This window comes from Ovis canadensis, chromosome 19, assembly GCF_042477335.2.
Source record: "Ovis canadensis isolate MfBH-ARS-UI-01 breed Bighorn chromosome 19, ARS-UI_OviCan_v2, whole genome shotgun sequence".
In the NCBI taxonomy this organism is placed as follows: domain Eukaryota; kingdom Metazoa; phylum Chordata; class Mammalia; order Artiodactyla; family Bovidae; genus Ovis; species Ovis canadensis.
In genome coordinates this window covers 38,406,358-38,430,232 of record NC_091263.1, presented here as the reverse complement: position 1 = coordinate 38,430,232, position 23,875 = coordinate 38,406,358, and the positions used below count along the sequence as shown (strand labels likewise).

General features: G+C 39.5%; 1 protein-coding gene and 1 pseudogene across 3 annotated transcripts in view; both read left to right on the top strand.

Annotated features, from left to right (window-relative positions):
* CNTN4 (contactin 4) overlaps positions 1 to 23,875 on the top strand; it is a 1,043,858-nt gene that overhangs the window by 474,683 nt on the left and 545,300 nt on the right. For all 3 annotated transcript variants that reach the window (XM_069561830.1, XM_069561832.1, XM_069561831.1), the window contains one exon: positions 20,323 to 20,464. In XM_069561830.1, coding sequence (XP_069417931.1) covers positions 20,410 to 20,464 — 55 coding nt within the window. In that variant the 5' untranslated portion in view covers positions 20,323 to 20,409. The remainder of the gene's footprint in view (positions 1 to 20,322; positions 20,465 to 23,875) is intronic.
* On the top strand, positions 4,383 to 5,670 carry LOC138424144 (dnaJ homolog subfamily A member 1 pseudogene; annotated as a pseudogene).

The window sequence follows — 23,875 nt, the reverse complement described above, 5'->3', positions numbered from 1 at the left end:
TTGCTGTCACTACTATACAGCCCTGGCATTACATCACAAAAACAGCCGTATACAATACAGTGATGAGCAAGTCTGGCTTTGTTCATAAAAAAATATGTTTATAGAAACAAGAATTGGACTGGTAGCAGCCTTAGATTGCCAGTCATACTATAGATAACAGGCATATCCCAAAGTGAGTTCTGAGGAACTTTTGTCCCATGAGAACTTTTGTCCTTTTCACCCATAGGTGAAAAGGAACTTCTGGTCAAGTAACTCTGGGCAGTGCCTTTTGGAATGCCTCTTCCTTCTTTTATATAAATTCTGTCATCTTATTGAAGATTATGAAATGTCTTTCAATAAAATGAGCTGTCCACTTTGATTAACTCACTTCTCTTAAACGGAGCCTTGGAATTATTTTTATCATATTAACTCTTAAACATATTTTAGAATCAATTATTTAGAAGCAAGTTTACAAGCCTATAATTTAACTAATTATACAGGTTATCATACACATATCTTTATTCAAATTTTTTTTAGATTCCCAGTCAACTCATAAGCTCCTCCACAAAAGTATCCAGGCTAAAGTCCCAACCTTCTTAACTAGTTCTGAGTACTTTTCTGATTATTCTATTTTTAGGCATATTACTTCCTGCTGGCAATTTGAGCTATTAGAATCCCAGGGACAGGGGAGCCTGGTGGGCTGCCATCTATGGCGTCGCACAGAGTCAGACACGACTGAAGCAACTTAGCAGCAGCAGCAGCAGCAGACTTATTCTGCCTTTTCCTACATAGTCAAATGCATTACAGTTTAAGTGGATTCAAGATATAGTTCCTTTGTGCTCACTTTCTTAATAAATGGATGAATGAGACAAACTTGATGAGAGTTATAATACTATATGATAACAGCTCTAGTAAGAGAAATTCTGAATGTTGTTAAAGCACAGATGAGAAGTCAGTTCAGTTCAGTTCAGTCACTCAGTCATGTCCAACTCTTTGCAACCCCTGACTGCAGCAGCCAGACTTCACTGTCCATCACCAACTCCCAGAGCTTACTCAAACTCATGTCCATCAAGTTGGTGATGCCATCCAACCATTGGGTCCTCTGCTGTCCCCTTCTCCTCCTGCTTCCGATCTTTCCCAGCATCAGGATCTTTTCAAATAAGTCAGCTCTTCACATCAGGTGGCCAAAGTATTGGAATTTCAGCTTCAAAATCAGTCCCTCCAAGGAAACTTCAGGGCTGATTTCCTTTAGGATTGACTGACTTGTTATTGCAGTCAAGGAATTCTCAAGAGTCTTCTCCAACACCACAGTTCAAAAGAATCAATTTTTCAGTGCTCAGCTTTCTTTATAGTCCAACTCTCACATCCATATATGACTACAGGAAAAATCATAGCTTTGACTAGATGGACCTTTGTTGGCAAAGTAGTCGCTGCTTTTTAATACACTGTCTAGGTTGGTAATAGCTTTTCTTCCAAGAAGCAAGTGTCTTTTAATTTCATGGTTGCAGTCACCATCTGCAGTGATTTTGGAGGCCCCCCAAATAAAGTCTGTCACTGTTTCCATTGTTTCCCCATCTATTTGCCATGAAGTGATGGGGCCAGATGCCATGATCTTAGTTTTCTGAATGTTGAGTTTTAAGCCAGGCTTTTTTGCTGTCTACTTTCACTTTCATCAAGAGGCTCTTTAGTTCTTCTTCACTTTCTGCCATAATGGTGGTGTCATCTGCATATCTGAGGTTGTTGATATTTCTCCCGGCAGTCTTGGTTCCAGCCTGTGCTTCATCCAGCCCAGCATTTCTCCTGATGTACTCTGCATATAAGTTAAATAAGCAGGGTGACAATACAAAACCTTGACTTAGTCCTTTCTCGATTTGGGATCAGTCTGTTGTTCCATGTCCGGTTCTAACCTCCACTAGCTTTGTTCGTAGTGATGCTTCCTAAGGTCCACTTGACTTCACATGCCAGGATGTCTGGCTCTAGGTGCGTGATCACACCATTGTGATCATCTCGGTCATGAAGATCTTTTTTGTACAGTTCTTCTGTGTATTCTTGCCACCTCTTCCTAATATCTTCTGCCTCTGTTAGGTTCATACCATTTCTGTCCTTTATTGAACCCATCTTTGCATGAAATGTTCTGTTGGTATCTCTAATTTTCCTGGCGCGATCTCTAGTCTTTCCCATTCTGTTGTTTTCCTCTATTTCTTTGCATTGATCCCTGAGGAAGGCTTTCTTATCTCTCCTAGCTATTCTTTGAAACTCTGCATTCAAATGGGTATAGCTTTCCTTTTCTCCTTTACCTTTAGCTTCTCTTCTTTTCTCAGCTATTTGTAAGGCCTCCTCAGACAGCCATTTTGCATATCAGAAGTACTAAATCATAGTTAAGAGGTCAGAAAAGACTTTCAAAGGAAGCCTGTCTATGTATAATTTTCAAGCTAGCTCCAGAGAAGTGGAGAAGAAGCAGGAATGGAGATAAGGAAGCAAGATTGCCAGACCTATTGAGCTGACATCAGTTTTAGATGTCTGCCTCAGAGATACGTGGGGATTTAAATTAAGCAGGTCTTTCCTGATTCTCTAAAGTTAGTGAAGATAAGTGGAAAGTTGGAGAGAGAGGCTTGATCCTGTTAGTAGTCTAGTCATTTAGCTGTAGCCGAAATGAGGAGGATGGATCAGAGGGTGCTGCGCTGCTTAGTGATGGGACTTTTCTTCAGTTGCTCTATAATTTTCCCGGGGCATCTACCGCTGATGACCCGTTACTCAGATTGTTCCTCAGACAAGCAATATGCTACCCAGCTTCCTACGTTCTGTTGAGAAACCAGGAGTCAGGTAATATTTTTTTTTCCCTACAGCCATCTGCTTTAACATTAAACTATCTCTATTTGGAGATACTGAAAAATTCAAAAGAATGAAAAATCAATATTTTTAGAAAATTCAAAGGAGACTTTACTACATATTTGCCTTTAGACGAAAGTTGACACCCTGAGGCCAGCCTGACTGCTGCACCTGAAGGAAATCATGGACTGTTAAGGCAAACCTGGGCCGTTTCCTCAGCAACAGCAATTAACCTGGAAGAGCCTCCCCTTAGATCTGTTTTAAGACAACAGAACTGGTGGGCATATAAATATACCCAGGTGTAATTACAGACCCTTTGTGTCCTTGTTCACCTGCACTGTTCATCTGCAAATGCATGAATTATTTCTGGAATTTATCCTTAACTAGAATGTAACGTAATGTTGTATTTGCTGAATAACAGTGTATGAAATATGTCTACTTAGCACAGTGAAACACAAAGATTTTGAAGGGTTTTTTAAAAATTCTTTTCTTGTATAGTACAAATTACTCTCTGTCAGCAGCTGGGCCCTGGAATATCATGTGTGTGTGTGTCTGTGTGTGTCTGTGTGTGTGTGTGAATATACACACACACGTGTATATATGTTTGTGTGTAGACATATATGTATATATGTTTGTGTATAGACATAAATGTATATATCACAATCATATATTCACAAAAACATATATACACATTTATATGCATATATGTGATGGTTGGTGGTGGTTTAGTCGCCAAGACATGTCCGACTGTAGCCCTCCAGGCACTTCTGTCCGTGGGCTTTCCCAGGCAAGAATGCTGGAGCAGGTTGCCATTTCCTCCTCCAGGGGATCTTCCCAACCCAGGGATCAAACCTGGGTCTCTTGCAGTCAGATTCTTTAATGGACTGAGCTACCAGGGAAGGCATGTGTATATGTAATGTACATGATTTTATATACTGTTTCTGTAGTTTATTCTGACTAGTTAACATGCTGAGACATGTAACTTCGAATGTCGAAACTGAAGAGTATGTGGACTTCTGTGGTTGTGATAGAGGATCGGGGGCTAAAAGGCAGTGGGACAAAGCCATGGATTAAGCTTTTGGGGAATTGGATCAAAGAGGAGCTTTCTTGGAGCCCCTGTTAATATCAACAAAGCAGAAGCAATACATTTCTTCTCTGAGCATGCTCATCATGGCTACCAGACTCATTCCTCAGTTGTGTGAATTCAGGAGAAAGTAGCATCTCATGGAGGAATTGGTGCCAGAGCTTTGAAGTAGCACAAGGCTGTCACTAGAGTCTGAAGCATTTCCACTACCATTGTGACTGCCCCACTTGAAGGCTTACTATGAGCTAGAAATACAGTTAAAGATCATTAAAAAAAAATTATTCCTGATGATGAAAAATCTGCCTTCATGCATTCAGCTAGGAGTGAGGAAGACTATTTGGAATGATATTTCACTGTATTTATGCAGGCAATTTTACTTTTGAAAAGTATGCAATTTTACTTTTCAAAAGTAAAATTAGGAACTTTCCAGAACGCTGGGTGAAAGGCGGAGGAGCGGCGGCTGCCCAAGCTGCGCACAGCAACACGCTCCTTCCCGCTCCCCCACACCTGCATCGGCCCGCTCACCAGCTGTAGAAAATGGTGAAAGAAACCACTTACTATGATGTTTTGGGGGTCAAACCCAATGCCACCCAAGAAGAATTGAAAAAGGCTTACAGGAAACTGGCCTTGAAGTACCACCCTGATAAGAATCCAAATGAAGGCGAGAAGTTTAAACAGATTTGTCAAGCTTACGAAGTGCTCTCTGATGCAAAGAAAAGGGAATCATATGACAAAGGAGGAGAACAGGCAATTAAAGAAGGTGGAGCAGGTGGTGGTTTTGGCTCCCCTATGGACATCTTTGATATGTTTTTCAGAGGAGGAGGCAGGATGCAGAGAGAGAGGAGAGGTAGAAACGTTGTGCATCAACTTACAGTAACTTTAGATTTATATAATGGTGCAGCAAGAAAACTAGCTCTGCAAAAGAATGTGATTTGTGACAAATGTGAAGGCCGAGGTGGTAAGAAAGGAGCAGTAGAATGCTGTCCCAATTGCCGAGGTACTGGAATGCAAATAAGAATTCATCAGATAGTACCTGGAATGGTTCAGCAAATTCAGTCTGTGTGCATGGAGTGCCAGGGCCATGGGGAGCGGATCAGTCCTAAATATAGATGTAAAAGCTGCAACGGAAGGAAGATAGTTCGAGAAAAGAAAATTCTAGAAGTTCATATTGACAAAGGCATGAAAGATGGCCAGAAGATAACATTCCATGGTGAAGGAGACCAAGAACCAGGACTGGAGCCAGGAGATATTATCATTGTTTTAGATCAGAAGGACCATGCTGTTTTTACTCGACGAGAAGAAGACCTTTTCATGTGTATGGGCATACAGCTGGCTGAGGCATTGTGTGGCTTCCAGAAGCCAATATCTACTCTTGACAACTGAACCATAGTCATCACTTCTCATCCAGGTCAGATTGTCAAGCATGGAGATATCAAGTGTGTGCTAAATGAAGGCATGCCAATTTACCATAGGCCATATGAAAAGGGTCGCCTAATCATTGAATTTAAGGTAAACTTTCCTGAGAATGGCTTTCTCTCTCCTGATAAACTCTCTTTGCTGGAAAAACTTCTGCCTGAGAGGAAGGAAGTAGAAGAGACTGATGAAATGGACCAGGTAGAATTAGTGGACTTTGATCCAAATCAGGAAAGATGGCGCCATTACAATGGAGAAGCATATGAGGATGATGATCCTCGGGGTGGTGTTCAGTGTCAGACCTCTTAGTAGGGCCTGTGAATAACACTCATTGCTGGTGTTTTATTTGCAGTAGTGATTGAGTGAAGGACTGTAATCATAATATGCTCACTACTTGCTTTTGTTTTAATATTCAGCTATAGTAGTGTTTAAAAATATAAAAGCTCAAAAAAAAAGTAAAATTAAATTTACTTTTTTTCTTCCCATAACACATATCATTTATTCCATATTTACTAGGTAGAAGTATACCGTAACAAAGAGCTTCTTCATTTCCCCATTTATGTATATATATATATATATATATATTTGTAGTTATGCATATACATATATGAATATGTAAACTTGTGGATTCTTTTTAAAATTAGTATATTGTAATATATATACAAGTAAGTACAATTACTTTACAATGTTGTGTTAGTGTCTGCTGCACAAGAGTGAATCAGTTGTACGTATACATGTATCCCTTACCTGTACGCAGGTTATTCCTTCTCATCCATCAAGATCAGTGGTTCCCAAGTAGCTTTGGTTTTCCTCTAGTAGAGCTTCCATAAGCTAACTTGAGATACAGTCTGAGCCTGCACTGTGACGCTAGCAAGAATCAGATGAGTGCTTATGTATATTCACAGTTATACAAACATAGACAGCAGGGGGACATATTTCATCATTTTTTTTCTACACTTGAAAGTATTTTCCTGAAACTTGCAGCCAAGGTGTAGTAAGTGAGGGCTGTGAGGCAATAAAACAAAAACTTAAACTGTGAGTAGAAATATACTTTAACAGAAGTCATGGAATTAAATCTTCTTGAAATAACTACAACTATTTAGATCTTTGGTTGGTTGCTGCATCTCTGAAATAGCTTCAAAGTTTGTTGTCACTTATTAGAATTCTTTTATCAAAAATATTTCTGTAGGTAATTCAACTGTTTCTTAGTTTCCTTAGATAGCTAGGCTTTCTACACTTTATTTTACCGACAGCAGGCCCAGACTGATAATTTATGGAGGAAATTTGATGTCATGAGAAAATATGATTATCTAGTATTACATCTATTCCCACTTTCATATTTTTCTGCTGTCTTACGTAGGTCTCACATTTTTTTTTTTTTTGCAAAGAGCTCATGGTGATAAAAAAGACACAGCTGTGTATAACAGACTTTTGGACTCAGAGGGAGAGGGAGAGGGTGGGATGATTTGGGAGAATGGCATTCTAACATGTATACTATCATGTAAGAATTGAATCGCCAGTCTATGTCTGACGCAGGATACAGCATGCTTGGGGATGCATGGGGATGACCCAGAGAGATGTTATGGGGAGGGAGGTGGGAGGGGGGTGCATGTTTGGGAACACATGTAAGAATTAAAGATTTTAAAATTAAAAAAATAAAAAACTAAAAAAATTTTAAAAAATTAAAAAAAAGAAATTTAGGGAAAACCTGGGTGCTATATTTTTAGCATACAAGAAATACAGAATTCTGGCTTTTTTTTCTTCATTAAGAAAAGCAGGATAAACTTATTTTTTTCCCATGCCTTAACTTGTCTATTCAGCAATCTAATTTTAGTTAAATGGGAGCCAAATAACAGCATTGTCAATGTGGATTGCAGTCTGGGCATCCAGGCTGCAATCCCCCCTTTTTTTTTTTTTCTGCTTAATTTTTACTCTGGCCAGTGTGTCTCCTCAGAGTACGCTCTCATGATCACTGAACTTTCCTGGAAACACTGTGGCATGCCATAAATATACATCCATACTGGCAGTATGTGTACACATATCTTTCAAGGAGGATAGGTCCACTGTGGTTACAACCAGAACAGGATTGTTTTTCAGTCTTACTCTCAGAATAGGAGGTAACTGATGCAGTATCAGCTTTATTTTGAAATAATTAAAGACTTACAGGAAGGTTACAAAAAAGGGTACAGAGTTCCCCTTCATGCCAGTTCTCCTAATGCTAACATCTGGTTGTTGTTGTTGCTTAGTCACTAAGTTGTATCTGACTCTTTGCTACCCTATGAACTGTAGCCCACCAGGCTCCTCTGTCCATGGGATTTCCCAGGCAAGAGAACTTGAGTGAGTTGCCATTTCTTACTCCAGGGGATCTTCACTACCCAGGGATCGAACTCACGTCTCCTGCATTGGCAGGTGGCTTCTTTACCGCTGAGCCACCAGGGAAGCTATAGTGCATAGCCATAATATAGTGATCAAAAGCAGGAAAGTGATATTGGTGCCATTCAGTTAACTAAACAACAGGCCTGGTTTAAAGTTCGCCAGTATTCTGTTTTGTTTTGTTTTAAACAGATGTCCTCTTTCTCTGTAAGATCTAATCCAGAAATCTCACCTTGTTTGTAATATTCATTTGTCCACACTATTCTTTAATTCATGACAGTTCCTTAGTCTTTCCTTGCCACTGATGATCTTAACACTTTTGAAGACTCCTGGTCAGTTATATTGCAGCATCTTACTCAACTTTTTCTCATGATCACCCTGAACTTCCACATCACTGTCAAGTTGTCAGTTAGGCCACACGTGAATACTGTGTCCCCCTCAGCGCTGTGCGGCTGAGGAGGCTCCAGGCCAACATGACCTGGTTCTGATGACGTCAGCCTTGACCACTGGATAAGAGGGGGTCGGCTAATTTTCCTCATGTAAAATTACTGCTTTCTCTACAGTCTTAGCTTTAGACAAAGACGCATATATTTCTTTTACATTTACTAAATTTTGTATATTCACTATCCTCTTTTATGCCTGTTTTTCTGCCTGAGAATTATAATACTGGAAGCTTACCCTCATCCCAGTATAAAGTTAATAACACTGGCCTTTGGAGGTTCTCAGATAAAGGCCACTTTATAACTGGAAATGATCACTCTATTGCATTTTAAATAACAGCATAAATAGAATGGTTAAAAGTAGATTGGCAGCATGTGCTCACTTCACACTCAGAACTAGAGGGACATCTGTTATATATGTGACAGGCCAGGCCTGAAATCTGGTTCTCCGAGAACCAACTAGTGTTTGTTCAATTTGGCCTAAGTCAGCCTAATGAAACAAAGAGCACATCGATCACATTCTATCTATTTTGGCCATAGAACTAACCCATGAATAACCACCCTTTGATCAGGGCAATAAAATACTTTTTTAAAACTGTCACATTAGAAATTTCTGCTGTTCTTGTAAGGGAAGAAACTGTACCTTAGCATACCAACGATTCTGAATCCTTATGCAATAAATCAGTTTCATCAGTTTGTATCTGATGATGAAGAATGCCCACCAATGCAGAGAAAGGCAACCTTTGCACAGGGGTTTATCAGCTGTCTCCTCTATTTTCCTTTTGGAATGTCGCTACTGTTGGGCCTGACACAATATGCTGAGGGGAAATTGGGCACTTAATGTCTAGCAGAAAGCAGTGGAAGGAATACCAAAGAAGTATCTGACTTACTTGCCTCCCCAAGCTTCACTTTCTTATTTGACAAATGAGAATAATCATATACTTCTGTCCTTAAGTTATTGTGAGGATTAGACAGTTCATGCAACACCTTTGGATAGTAACAGACATAGTAAGTACTCAGGAAAAAAGAACAACAGCAACAAAAAACCCTCGTTGTTTTCTTTGTCTACCTTTCTCTACCATCTTGCATGCTGATAGTACTCTGCTTAGTCGCTCAGTTGTGTCTGACTCTTTGTGACCCTATGAACCTGTGAGCCCAGGCTCTCTCTGTCCATGGGGATTTTCCAGGCAAGAATACTGGAATGGGTTGCCATGCCCTTCTCCAGGAGATCTTCCCAACCCAGGGATAGAACCCAGGTCTCTCACATTGCAGGCTGATTCTTATACCATCTGAGCCATCAAGGAAGCCCAAGATGCAGATAGATCTGAATCCAAAAAAAATAAATAAATAATAAGGAGGTGAGCACTTGCTTAAATAGTTTTATATAATATGCAGTGCATTTCTGGAAAACTGTGCTATCCCAAAGAAGAATTCAAAAGAGTTTGTCAAATCATCTGGAAATCTCCTATTATCTGCTTGCAGACCTGGTCTAAAAGACAATGATACTGAGGTATGTTTACAGGAATTTAGCTATTTCTTTAAGAAAATGATCTCCATGGGCAAATAAACTAGAATGTGGACTAGAAGGCAAGCTCCATGATGACAGGATCCACTTTACTGTGACATCCAGTGCCTAGCACAGTACCTGACATATTTCATTTGTTCAACAAAGATTATTTAGATGAATGTTACTATATATTTCTATAAATTAATAGCACAGGATCTGGAATGTACAGTTTGTTTACCATTATATGAGATGGCAAGCAATGGATAGAAATCCTGTTTTACCATTTCACTGAAAGGTAGTTTCATGTCCCCATACTCCACGATAAGAGAGGAGACTTCTAAGTTTCCCCTAAGTGAGGCAAAGTCCATGCTAAGATTTTATGGTGCTAACCATTTTATATGCATTCGTTCACATACTTCCGTATGGACTTCTAATATAGGCGACAGTGTCTCTGTCATATAGATGAAAAACTTGGACCATCCAAATAGCTTTAACAAAACGTTTTGTGCATTTGATACAGAAAACCAGTATTTGAACCTAGTCTGTTTCCAAAGGTCATATACAGTCTTGGGTCACACTGACACACTTTGCTGGCTATCCACTGTTCCAAAACTCTAGAGCCCTTTACACAGCCAGTAGAATGAAACAAGCTCCATGAGGGCAGACTATACCTGTCTCATTCATTTCTGTATTATGTGGCATGTCAATTAGTAGAAATTTACTTAATGACTTGGGAGTGAAGGACAGAGTGTAAATGATTTTAGCCTGTTTGTTTGTATAGCCTGTCATAATGTGTGCGTGTATGTTTGCCCTCTTATTTCTGCTTCTGATTAAGTAGATACAGACTCTCTTTTAGGCTCCCAGTTATCTGATTTGGCTGTCCAAGCAATTGGCAAGCTGTGCATAATGATGAATATACTGGTAGCTTTACTTCCCCACTAAGTGCATCCAAGTAAAAGCACTGAAAGTTGTACGATTCTTGCCACTTAAAATCTGACACCTAATATATTAGGTATTAGAGTGTTTTGTGCTTACCTTTAGCTCTTCTTTGGTTTAGGTGATTAAAAAATGCCTGTTGCTGTCTGTATGTGCAACATGCTTCATTAACAGTGATTTATTTGGGAGTTTAAGCAGAATTGGCACTCTGCAGCACACCAGTAGGCAGAAGGAAAACAAACGTGAGATGGTTGCTAAAAACCTGTCTTTCCTGCTCTGTTGGTAGGAGCCTTAAGAAAGTTTGCAAAGTTTACTACCCAATACCCAGAAAGCAAAACTAAAGCTGTAGTCTCCGGGCAGTATCAGCTCCCCCAAGCCACCCAAGTTCCCCCATGCATTCTCCTCTGATGCTCGGGAGGGAATCTTACGGGTTATGAGTTGTTCCTCTTTGGCACAGTGAGCTTCCTGCATCCATGTCTCTCCTAAAGCCACATTCTTCCACTGCTTGTCCGTCTTCGTTTCCCAAAAAGTTTGCCTCCTCAAGGTTATGCTCAACTTTTTTAGTAGAATCCAGCTAAAGAGATTTTCTCTTACATTCCTTTCAACAACCCTGAATCATCACTGTCACTTTGCCAAAGAGAAAGTGTTTCAGTCGTTCAGTCATGCCTGACTCTTTGTGACCCTATGGACTGTGGCTCTCCAGGCTTCTCTGTCCATGGGATTTCCCAGGCAAGAATACTAGAGTGAGTAGTCATCCCCCTTTCCAGGGGATCTTTCCAAACCAGGGATCGAACCCCCGTCTCCTGCATTGGCAGGAGGATTCTTCACTACTGAGTCACCAGGGAAGCCCACCGAAGAGAAAAGTAAGGCTGCTACTGCTGCTAAGTCACTTCAGTCGTGTCCGACTCTGTGCGACCCCATAGACGGCAGCCCACCAAGCTCCCCTGTCCCTGGGATCCTCCAGGCAAGAACACTGGAGTGGGTTGCCATTTCCTTCTCCAATGCATGAAAGTGAAAAGTGAAAGTGAAGTCTCTCAGTTGTGCCCGACTCTTAGCGACCCCACGGACTGCAGCCTACCAGGCTCCTCCATCCATGGGATTTTCCAGGCAAGAGTACTGGAGTGGGTTGCCATTGCCTTCTCCAAAACCGAGGTTAAATGACTTACCCAAGGTCAACAGCTAAATGGTAGATTTGGGATTTAAAACCTGGTTTGTGTAATTCTAAAGCTGATATTTTCAACCAAAATAGGGAAAGCAAAGACATTTTTATATAATTTGCAAACCGTGTTGATTTTGCCATGTCTATTTGAAATGCTATCTGGAAAAGATTCTGGGACTGCCCCTGGGCTAAGCTCTGAGAAAGTACCATGCTCTGTTAGCATTGTCTTGCCCAGGCCTGGGAAGTGAATCATGCAGGTGTCGAGTCCTTTTCTGTCTTCTGGTATGATCTACTTCTGTCGTCTTTTTTTTGTACTGTACGTTCTAAAGCAGAAATGAAGTAACTGAGAAGCAGACTAAATAAGAGGGAAGTGCAGTGTATCTTTTACATTACAATTGCCTGTTTTTCTAATAAGCCTGTGTTATAACTTCAGTATTTAGGAGAATGTCAGTAGTGTGGATAAACATCTACACTATGAAGTTCAGTTTTCAGGGTTGCTTTCTACTATGATGGAAATATTCTATATCTTGTTGGTGGTAGGGCTGATATGACTGCATAATTTTAAATTTTTTTTTAAAATTTTTGTTTATTTATTTGTCTGCACTGGGTCTTGATTGTGACATGCAGAGTCTTTCATTGCAGCATGTGGAGGCTTAGTTTCCCAACCAGGGACTAAACCTGGGCCCCTGCATTAGGAGGATGGAGTCTTAACCGCTGACTACCAGGGAAGTTCCCATGACTGCATAAATTTTGGAAATCTCAATAGCCTTTATACTAAGAAGAATACATACTAGTGTATGTGAAATATACTTCAGTAAACTTGTGGGAAAAATACTCAGCATTTATGTCCTGTCTCCATTACATATCAGCTCTAACTAAAGACAATGTACTTACCCCTTAAATATAATATTGTTGTCACCCTTAAAGGGTTGTTTTAAAGATTACATGAGTTAATACTTAGGAAGCAACTACTATATAATATGTGCTTTGTTATTTCCTTAGTTATTTCATATTACATTCTACCATGGCATTGCCTCCAGCGTTATTTAATAGCTTAATCACACATTCTTTTATGTTGCTTATTAATTACATATATTGAGCTGGAAACTTTCACAAATAGATCTTTCATATATGGATAATTGCATAGTATACATAATATATATAATTGCATCTTTGAACACAAGGCTTTTCTATTTTCATCTAAATGATGCTAGAACACCGCGAAGTATGTCTGTTCATTTTTCAGTTGAATTTTAAAAGTGCTCAGTATCTACATGTTCCTAAATAAATATTTATTCACACCGAGGGATTGCAATATGTATTTGAACATAATGCAAACATTAGACATGGTAAAATGTTTAGGGTGAATTTGTGATATATACTTAGAAAACTAAACAAATAAATCAAAAATTCTTAAGTCTTTAAAAATCTCACTATTACAAAAAGGTAAATATTACTATACTCTGGGCCTTAGTTGAAAAATTATTGACCAAATTAAATTATGTAACTAAATTTGGACGAAAGTGGAACCAGGTATTTGTGTGTGTGTTTATGTATGTGCATCTCTCATTGGGAGTGATTATAAAAGGAAATTGAATTGTCATCATTTAGAAAAGAAACTAATATATATAATATCCCCAAATCGAGAAATAGTAGTATAAGCATTTACTTGTTTTCCTTGGGAAGAAGTTCTGTCAGGGAGAAGTAGTTAAGCTATGTTTATGAATTACTTTAATAAAGATAAAAAGTGAATACAACTTTGGAAAGTTGTACAGTAAGTGATTATCTGGTGGAGACTATGAATAGTAGATATGCATTTATGGCTGGGTATTACATTGCAGTAATGGAACCATACACAGAAGTTAAAAGCAATGTATCAGTATCTCAAACAACTTTGATGTGTGAGAAGATGGTGTCATCTGAGAAACTGTGAGATGTCTAATTGGTTATGGCAAGGACATGCTGACCACTGTTCATCTGACATATTAAATCCTTTGAATGCACACCCTTTCTCTGATATATGATGCATCAGGGCTTCAGTGATTCTTAGAAGCAACCTGATCTAGGTCTTTCTTTTATTGTTAAAGAAACTTGCCAAATAAGTAAATAACAGGACTGACCTAGGAACCAAGTTTGTTCTGAATCTCTATCCTGTGATATTTTGAAATGGCACTGTGATTATTGGAATTACTTTTTTTTTTTTTAAGACGGTCTCCTGTAGCAAAGCGAACAGGTCTAACATCAATGTAGAGTAAGGTTTTATAAGGAGAAAGTGTGTTGAAAAAATAATAGTGCATATATACTCTAAGAAACTTTAATAAGAGATTTTTCAAGATCAATGTGTAGAAATCTTTGGCTCTCAAGATGTATAAAAGATGTTCTTCCGTGACTGAATTGATAAGATGTTGACTCTCTCCTTTTATGCCAGAGTGAATATTAATATAATCATTATATTTCTGGTTAGAATTGTCACAAGTGGCAGACACCACATGGTCTAGAAAGCTTTTAAAAATAGAGGTAATTGTTTACCTTAGCTGACCCTTTGTAGTTCCTCAAAGTCCTCTGTAATATGATCTTATGATGGAAATAGAGTCCCAATCAGCTATTGAGTAGGTGAGCACCATCTATATAAGATGGTGCATCTCATGTGTGCCTACCTGTTGGTTAATTGATGCAGTTTTCCAAATGTATTATTCAAGCATTTTATATCGTCTTTACACTCTTCTCTTCATATTTTAAGATGCTTGGGATAAGCCATTCAAAGAGAAACCAAGCAAGACACATTTTCTCACCTTCCTGGCAGACTGCTTATTGCACTGTCCACTGAAGCAGGGACGATCTCAGAAATAGTTGTGGAAATATGTTTCTTATAGAATATAGAGAAAAAATCTGGTGCAAGGAGACAATGTGTTAAGCTAATTTGATTGATATTAATTTTCATTGTCCAAGAAGAACCTGTAGACCAGATACCACAGGATACAAAGTATAAATTATCTGTACCACTAAGCTGGTATATAAACTAAGTTATATAATCAGTAATCTTTTCTACCCAGCTGAGTTGTCATGCCCTTGTGGACACAGACCTTGACCTTGACTCTGCATTCTGCATATAGCCATGTAAATAATGAGCACTCAAATATATGTTGACTGATTGAATATTAAGATTTGACTATACACCATCTTCCCTTGAAATGACTGGCAGTTGACTTTCCGAGGAAGCTGAATTTCTCTCTTGCTTTCAGTTCTGCTCACTGCTTTCTTGCCATTATGATTGACTGCATCCCTTATTAGTTAATTTTAGAATTAGAAAATGCTCAGGTATACACTGGGAACTGTGGATGATCGTTTTTAACATTCTTGCCTTAAGAATGGCTGCATTCTAAATAGTAATTAGCCAGAAAATAATCATTCCTGTTGTTTTTATACTTAAAGGGAGAAAAACTTCACAGTTGTGTTCTTGACAAGAAGAATTCTGAATTGACACTAGTGAAATACGGTCTTCTAACAGTCTCAGCTCTAAAACCCATGCTCCACTTTATGTTATGAATATTACACAGACTGTGTACCTCTGATCAGTGGTGCTGGCTTCTGTTTCTGCAAGACAGCATGAAAAGTAGAGTTAGAAAAGAGGCAGCATCAGAATGTTATGTCATTATATGAAAGACACATCACTTTTCTTACATTTCTGTCGATGTGTTAGAAAAGAGGAGTATGAAGTAGGAAGACATGGATTTGAACACTGGCTATGTTGATTTAGAGATGTTTAACCTTGAACAAGTTCCGTAGACTGTCATAGTCTAATTTCCAATATTATAGTTTTATAGAGGATAGTGACATCTGACCCTCCAGTGTTGCTATGAAGGTTAAATGAAAAGGGAATAGCAAAGCACATGGTAGACACATGAAAGATGTTAGCTAAATTTATTCTTTCACTGACATTGTTTATTGATTGCCTGCTCTGTGCCATGTACTATCCCGTGAGCCTCTTAAATACCAATGATTGAGACAAATTTCCTACCTTTATGAAGTTTACCATCTGAGAGGAAATTTGAACTTAATCTAAATAATAATAATAATAATGGAGATTTACTTTTAAAACATAGATTGGTTAAAGTTTACAACATGTGTGTGCAAAAGACAGGGTTCATGGTTTGAGTCCCAAACTGTAGACAAGCAAGTATGTTTACAAAAATTAAGTGGCTTTCCCAAAATTGATGACTAGTGGCAAAACCTGGAAGAAAGAACTTAATTCCAATCTAGTGTTTTTACACATGAGATTCTGAAAAATATCATACTTAGTATTTAGAGATGCAGGTCCCCTGTTGACCAGAGGAGATAGGCAAAGGGCAGGACTAGATATTCTGTGCTTCTGGGGGTTGCATGTAAAGCAGATCACCATACAGGGAAACCAAATATATTCAGAACTTCCCCCTGTTTAAAATCATCCCCATCCTCCTCCTAATCTTCAGATTCAACTCTTTTTTTTTTTTTTTTTTGGCCAGGGAGAGTGCGGGTGGAGAACTGCATAGGGTCTTGACTGTGGCACATGAGATCTACATGCAGGCTCCTCCTTGTCTGCCCAGGCTTCTCCGTAATTGTGGCACAGGGGCTCCAGAGCTCATGGGCTCAGTAGTTGTGGTGCCTGGGCTTGGTTGCCCCACTGCATGTGGGATCTTAGTTCCCCAACTAGGGATCAGACCTGCCTCACCTGCATTGAAAGGCAGATTCTTAACCAGTGGACCACTAGGGAATTCTCCAAACTCTTTAATATATAGTCAAGGTCCTTCGGGGATCAGGCCCATGGCTTAGACAGTGGTGTACTATCTTTACCAAGGGTGATTGCTAAGTATCAAGGTCCTGTCCTTGGTGCCTTCCATACTTTCTCTTAAACCACACAATAAGCCTGCATTATGGGTATTTCAGACATGAACTTAAGCAAACTCCAGGAGATAGTGGAGGACAGAGAGGCCTGGTGTGCTGCAATCCATGGGGTCCCAAAGAGTCGGACACCATTTAGCAACTGAACAGCAACATGGGTGTTATTGTCATTACAGATGAGCCACACTGCTAGAGAATGTAGATTCAAGCGTAGCATCAGATGTGAGTCTGTCCACTTTCCTCCTTCCATTATCCTGCTTTGTAGTAACTTGAACACCCTCCAAATTTTCATTTTCCTTGTCCATGTCACTTGACTTGGCATTTCCTTCCTCCCTCTTATTTATCCTTTAAGACTCAGTTCACACTGTTAGCCCCTTTGGAGAACTTTTTTTTTTTTTTTTGGTATTTGTTGTTTATTTGACTGTGTCGGTTCTTAGTTGTGTCATGCAGGAGCTTTCGTTGCAGTGCAGGGACTCTAGCTGTGGCTCTGAAGCATGTGGGTTTAGTTGCCCCAGGGTATGTAGGATCTTAGTTCCCCAATCAGGAATTGAACCCACGTCCCCTGCACTGCAAGGTGAATTTTTAACACTAGTCCACCAGGGAAGTCCCTGGAGAACATTCTTGAAGCCCCTGCCCTACCCCACCCCTGGCTCAGTTAGATGACGTTCCCTTGTATCCTTAGCACCTTGTCCTTCATAGATCTATTATGTGAATCGCACTGAAATACAACGACTGGTTTAAAAGCCTTTCTTGCCAAGTTAACAGTGAGCTCCTTGAGGGCAGGGCTCTTACCTCTCTGCACATCCAACCCCTAGCCCTGCCTCTGTCCCCCAGTTAGCACATCTGCTTATTCACTGAGTTGAAATAGAACTATTTGGATACCGGCAGATTTTTAATTTAGTAGAGTGCTAAAACTAATCTTTATGTGATTAAACCCTATATGTAGAATCAGGACACGTAAGGAAGAACTGAATCATGATTTGTCTTAAACATTATATACTGAGTTCCTCAGCATGGCTGTTGGAATAAGAATTGTTTTGAAGAGTTGGAAGCTAGAGGAGTTGTGCTCTGTGGAGCTCTGTGTACAGATACACTGTGGAATTCTCAATTATTCATCTCCTTCTGGCTCTGCCAGCAAAAGCTCTCCAGTCCTGTTTCATTGTGTGGCCTCCTCCCCAGGATTTACGAGTCTAATTCTTGGTCAAGGTCCCACCGTTAGTGCTGAGTACACTACCTTTTGCTACAACCACCTTAGGATAAACCAGAGAGAGCTCTCAGCTGCAGGGGAGATCTATGACTGCCATAACTCTTGCCTCATCCCACAGCTTGCTTTCTGGTTCTGGCAGAAAACTGAAATTATAAAACTTTGTATCCTGCGCCACAGCCCCACATGAGATTCATGAATCTTCACCTCCCTTCAGAAAATCCAGTTCTCTAGTTAAGACTGCCCATCAGACAAATTACTGTCAACTGCCCCATTATTTCTGATTAGTGAAGGTGAGCCTTACCTACTGAGAGGTAAATAAATGCCAATAGGGTTCTTGAAATCCTTCATCCTTAAAAATCTACAGTTCTTAACAGAACGTGCACTGTAAACAGCATCCTATCATGAATCAAATCTTTATGGTATAATTGGATACATTTTCTAAATTAATTTTAATTGCTTCAAGAAAATGCTTTACATTGTAGATCAATCCCCAGGTCTGAGATGACATTTCCCTCACAATATTAATTATTAATACCCTGATCATTTGCTAAAAACATTAATAGTTTTCATTGATCAGCACATCCTGTTTATCTAAAATGGCCTGATCACCATGCATGTCAGAAGAGTATTTCAACATATCCAATTAGAGACACAACCTGCTTTTCAGCCACATCAGCAGATCAGAAGTTAAGAGTCCCTTTTGTCTTCACAACATATCTAGTCTGGTTTTATCAGAAACTGAGCTATTTAAGGGCACAAAGGACAGGAGAGTTCTCTAATGATGGTTCTTCACTTTCTATAAGCTTCCTGGTAAACATAAAGGCTTCTAAGTGATCACATGGTATCAATTAATGCTAAGAGCCCTTGATTAACGAGCTTGTGTTGGTCCATGTTCTCATGTAAACCTGTGTTCCCTTGGTGTTTTTCCTGATAAGTGGCAGTGAGATGAGAAGCCTCATGTTATCATCAGCTTACAAAAAAAATCTCCGGGCTATAATAGTAATCATATCTAGCATTTGTATGGTCCTGTGTGGTTTTCAACGAGGTTTCGTTTCCTTAACTAAGAAGAGTCTTTTGAAACAAGCTTTGGAGGGAGGCTGAGTGGGATATATACCGAGGACCCTGTGTCTTGTTATAACCCAAGCTGTAAAGAGAATGTGTCTTATGGTTCCTTAAATTTCTCGTTTATTCGGTTAAATGATGAATAGGAAGAAGGATTCTGCTCATCTTTCAAATCCCAGTGCAAGCTCATCTCCTTTATGAAGTCCAGAAATGTCCCTTCTCCTTCACAAGCAGTTTTATGAAACTGTAGGCAGCTTGTACCCCATTGGAGTAGGAGATCCCTACAGCTAGAGCTGGGATCTCTTTTGGTAGGTCCCATGCCTCACTAGTGTCTGGCAAGCAAAAGGCACTCCACAGATGCATAAATCCATGACTGGCTCACAGGATGGACGGGAGAAGGGATGAGTGAATAAAAGAACAAGCCAAGCGCAGTGTGAGTTCTGTTTTTTTGAGGTCATGTTGCAAAACTTTGGCCCCTAAAGGCAGCTCAGCTTTGTTTGATTCCCTCTACATTTTAAAAAATACTGTGAACTGATTTCCCACCTTTAAAACTTGGGAGAATTTCAAAATAAATACTAGTATTTTCAACTGTTCTTTGATAAGTTGTAAATGCCCCTGGAACCCTGGGTCTGTACCCCTCATGTTAGCCATCAGCACGAGTTGAGGGGTACCTGCCCCTTCAAACAGAACAAGCCTGTGCCCTTCTGAGGGCCCATGAGTGCCTCCTGATCTGCCCATCCACTTTCCTGCTATGTAGATTGTACACCGAACAAGTAGCCTCTCTTCACCATGGAGTTTCCCTGTTCTAAGATTCCTGGCTAACAAAAGAATCACTGTTCTCACTCATGCCCTGGATTTGTCCAAAAGAACCTAGTAGATAGCTAGTCATAGTTGGTAGGATTTTTGTCTGTAGGCACTGGAGCTGCACATTTCTGTTGCATTTTAGGGATGAAACATAGAGCATTGGGGGGAAAAATACTTGAAATCATGGGGCAGTTATTATTTTTCACACATTTAACTCCATTCTAAGACTTCAGAATTTCTCCTTAAGGTCCATCAGGTCCTATTTTGTTCAGTGATATCTCTTCTGTATTCACTATATTGGGTGTATTATTAATTGGAAAATAAAAAGAACAGCACCTGGAGATTAAGGTCCTGGAAAGGAGCTTATAAAACGTAATTCAGTCCCCTGCCTTCGGGTTGGTTCTCATCTAATCAGAAGCTGTTCTTACCTTCACTCAGTAGCCACAGGGATCTATCAGCTCCAGTCTCTACCCCAGTATCATTGGGAAGAAGGAAAATAGGCTCATTTGCTTCATATTAAAAATTTAACATGCTTTCTCTTTTTCAGCAGTAGTTTTCCAAAAGTCACTTTTATTCATATTCAGTAAATTTGCAGAGACCACAAGGAGAAGTATTCCCAGATCTCATTGTCATGTCTCTTCTCCTCCACAGATTAAAGGTTGAACACAACTTTAAAGAAGCAGCTATTCTATTCACTTGTTATTGGACTTGAAACTCCTTTGACCTCGGAAACTGAAGATGAGGTTGCCATGGGAACTGCTGGTACTGCAATCCTTCATGTTGTGCCTTGCAGGTAGAGTGTCATTTGAAAACTTTTTGATTTAAAAATGCCACTGTATTTCACACTAATTCAAAAGTGGGCCTTCACTTTAGATGGCAATGATAAAATAGTAAGAGCACCCACTACTATGACATAGCATTTGCTGACACCACTGAATATAGTCTCCTGATGGTCTTTTAGCACCTCTTTTCATGGTGTTGTATCCAGAGCTAGACACTGATGTTTCGCCTGTCTGGTCCTTTTAGAGTTGTATGAGCTATTATTTGGTTTGAAAGTTGTTATTTTTGCTCTTTCCAGAACTCAATTGTGCAGAGATATTGGGCAATAAACCTGATTAGTCTCGAGTATTGCCTACTTTGATGTCAGTGGATGGAACTTTATCTGGATGATGCTTTCAATGTCTTTGTTGATATCACACCATCCTTTGATACCTTTGTTTTCATTTGAATACACCTGTAGTTTAGCAGGAGCCATAAGCATAGACATAAGGCTTTTACCATACTTTCATGGTCAGCTGCTAGACAAGGGCTTTGAAAAGTTCAAACATGCTGTTTATTACCTTCTTGGCATTCTGGAAGATAGGAGCCTACCAGCTGACATGCACAACTCTGAGTTGATGCGGCCTGCATCCAGTATGCACTGAGAGTTGTTTTCCAGGTTGGGATGGTGGGAGTCTTTCCATGTCTTTTTGAAATAAAACTAGTTGATCTGTTTTGTTATTCAGAGTGTCGAGTCCAAGACAGATATCTGGAATATATTTATGTTTTTATACCATAAAACAAAAGTAACTTTTTTAGTCATCACTTAACTTGATTCATGCATTCATTCAAATAATGTTACCTCACAGTAACATGTTAACAATAATGTAAGTACCTTACAGAGAAACTGAACTGTGTTAACATCTGTGGATATGCTCCTATGCAAGAAAGACACAGAAGTCTATTAGCTGTGTTCTAGAGCCGTACTGACTTACAGCTAGGTACAGTAAATTACTGCGATTACTGTGTAATTAAAGGTAGTAATGGTAGTACTCCTGTATATGGATCCCTTATGCATGCCAGACACTGCACTAAGCACTCAGTGTACTTTATTTCATTATCTCATGATCACTAAGAAGTGTTTATTCTTTTTTTATCACTGTTATTATTAATATTATTACTAAAGCATTAAGAATTTAAGAAACTCACCCAAGGTCCCCAAGCTAGGAGATGGTAGAGCTAATAAGGTTCAGACTCAGAGCTGACTAACTCCAGATTTCATAATTTTGACCAACATGTTATACAGTCTTGTAGCTTTCTCATTGATTTCTTCAGTGTATGGTTGTAAATTACTCTTTAAATTTTGGCTTTCATTCTTGCTGCCGCTGCTAAGTCACAATAGTCGTGTCCAACTCTGTGTGACCCTATAGACGGCAGCCCACCAGGCTCCCCCATCCCTGGGATTCTCCAGGCAAGAACGCTGGAGTGGGTTGCCATTTTCTTCCCCAATGCATGAAAGTGAAAAGTGAAAGGAAGTCTCTCAATCGGGTCCGACTCTGTGTGACCCCATAGACAGTAGCCCACCAGGCTCCACCGTCCCTGGGATTCTCCAGGCAAGAACACTGGAGTGGGTTGCCATTTCCTTCTCCAGTGCATGAAAATGAAAAGTGAAAGTGAAGGCGCTCAGTCATGTCTGACTCTTTGCGACCCCATGGACTGCAGCCTACCAGGCTCCTCCACCCATGGGAGTCTCCAGGCAAGAGTACTGGAGTGGGTTGCCAGTGCCTTCTCTGGCTGTGGCATATAATTTTAGGCTTATCATTCCTAGGTTTTTCTAAATGTGAACCGCCATCCACTTAGAAACTTTAGAAAACCCTAGCTTCAAAGCCTGCACTTCTTGCCTTAGTTGGGTTTACAGCATCCTCACCATTCCCTGCTTATGGTCCTGTTGGCATCTAGCTATCTCTTTTAGAAATATTACTCCTTACCCTCATCTGGTCAGGAGCTAAATGTCCACCACCCAGCAGATGCCTCAGGTTCTGTGCCTCACTTCCTTTCTCCAGTCTTTTCATGGGCCTTGACTCTCCTGAAAGTCCTCAACTGGGACAGTCTGTCTCTAACTTCTCCTGACTCCAAGCTAAATGTCTACTTTAAAGTACAAGATCATGAATCAATGTCTCAGTGTTTGATCATAGCAAATTAACCTGCTATGCACAGTAGATAACAAGAAATCAAAGGGTTAAAAATCAGTGAAGCCATTAATCTCCTCAGTGGTGTTTTAGAAAAACTCGAAATTCTCACCCAAGATGTGTACCTGTATCTTTTTTATGCACTTAACCTTTTGCAGGAAATCATTATATTGATTTTTTGAGGTGAGTCTTTTGTGAACTGGTTTACATGGCATTAATATTCCCTTACCATATGCCTTGTTCAGTGTAGGTAAAGTCAAGCGTTAATTAATGTTTTTGTTTTCTTGCTGTTTGTCTTGATTTCATGAATTTACATAGTACTCGACACTGAATTCTGAACAGATTTCTTTAACTGCTCTTTCTTTTCCTTTTCTATACTTTCTTAGTTGTGTATTTCTTGATTAGTTTTTGGCAAGGAAAACAGTTTGTCAATTATGTTTATTATAATTAGTGAATCTCAAATATGCTTTTTTTGTGTCATCTTTTTTCCTAAACAAGGTAGAAGATCCAAATAAATACACAGGTTTCTCCTACACGAGATGTACCTTAAAAGGTCTGCTAATTATTTAAGGAGTTGGTTAGTAATTTATGCTACAAGAACAGTGGTCTCTCTTACAAAGCTAGACTCAGTCTCTCACAACAATTTAAAACTGTGACTATTTAAAATGTGACTACTGATGCTTAGTTGTCTGAAAATTCAGTCTCTACAAAATTGAGTTTTATTTTTCTCCCTCTTAATTTAAACAGGGAGCTCATAACCCTACTACTTAGAACAAGGAAGCTAGTAAATGAATGAAGCATTCTTAAGGTCACACTGACTCCTTCTGACAACAGGCAGTATAGGTGACTATGGGAAACAACAAAACATGTCCTATTAACATGCCAACTGGTGCCCCACTCTGCTCCTATATGCCAGGTCTCCCAGTTTTTAGTTTTTATGAATAAATCTCCTAATTATTGTTGCCAATCAACTCAAATTAATTTGACCTTCCTGGTGGTTCAGTGGTTAAGACGTCGTCTTCCAATGAAGGGGGATGCAGGTTCCATCCCTGGTTGGGAAGCTAAGATCCCACATGCCTTGCGGCCAAATACCAAGAAACATAAAACAGAAGCAAGACTGTAATAAATTCCATAAAGACTTTTAAGAAGTTATCCACATTAAAAAAAAAAAAATCTTTAAATAAATAAATAAAAGGCTGTATGAAGCAAATCAAAATGGCCTTCCGGCAAGATGCTGTTCCTAGTTCACCAGGTTG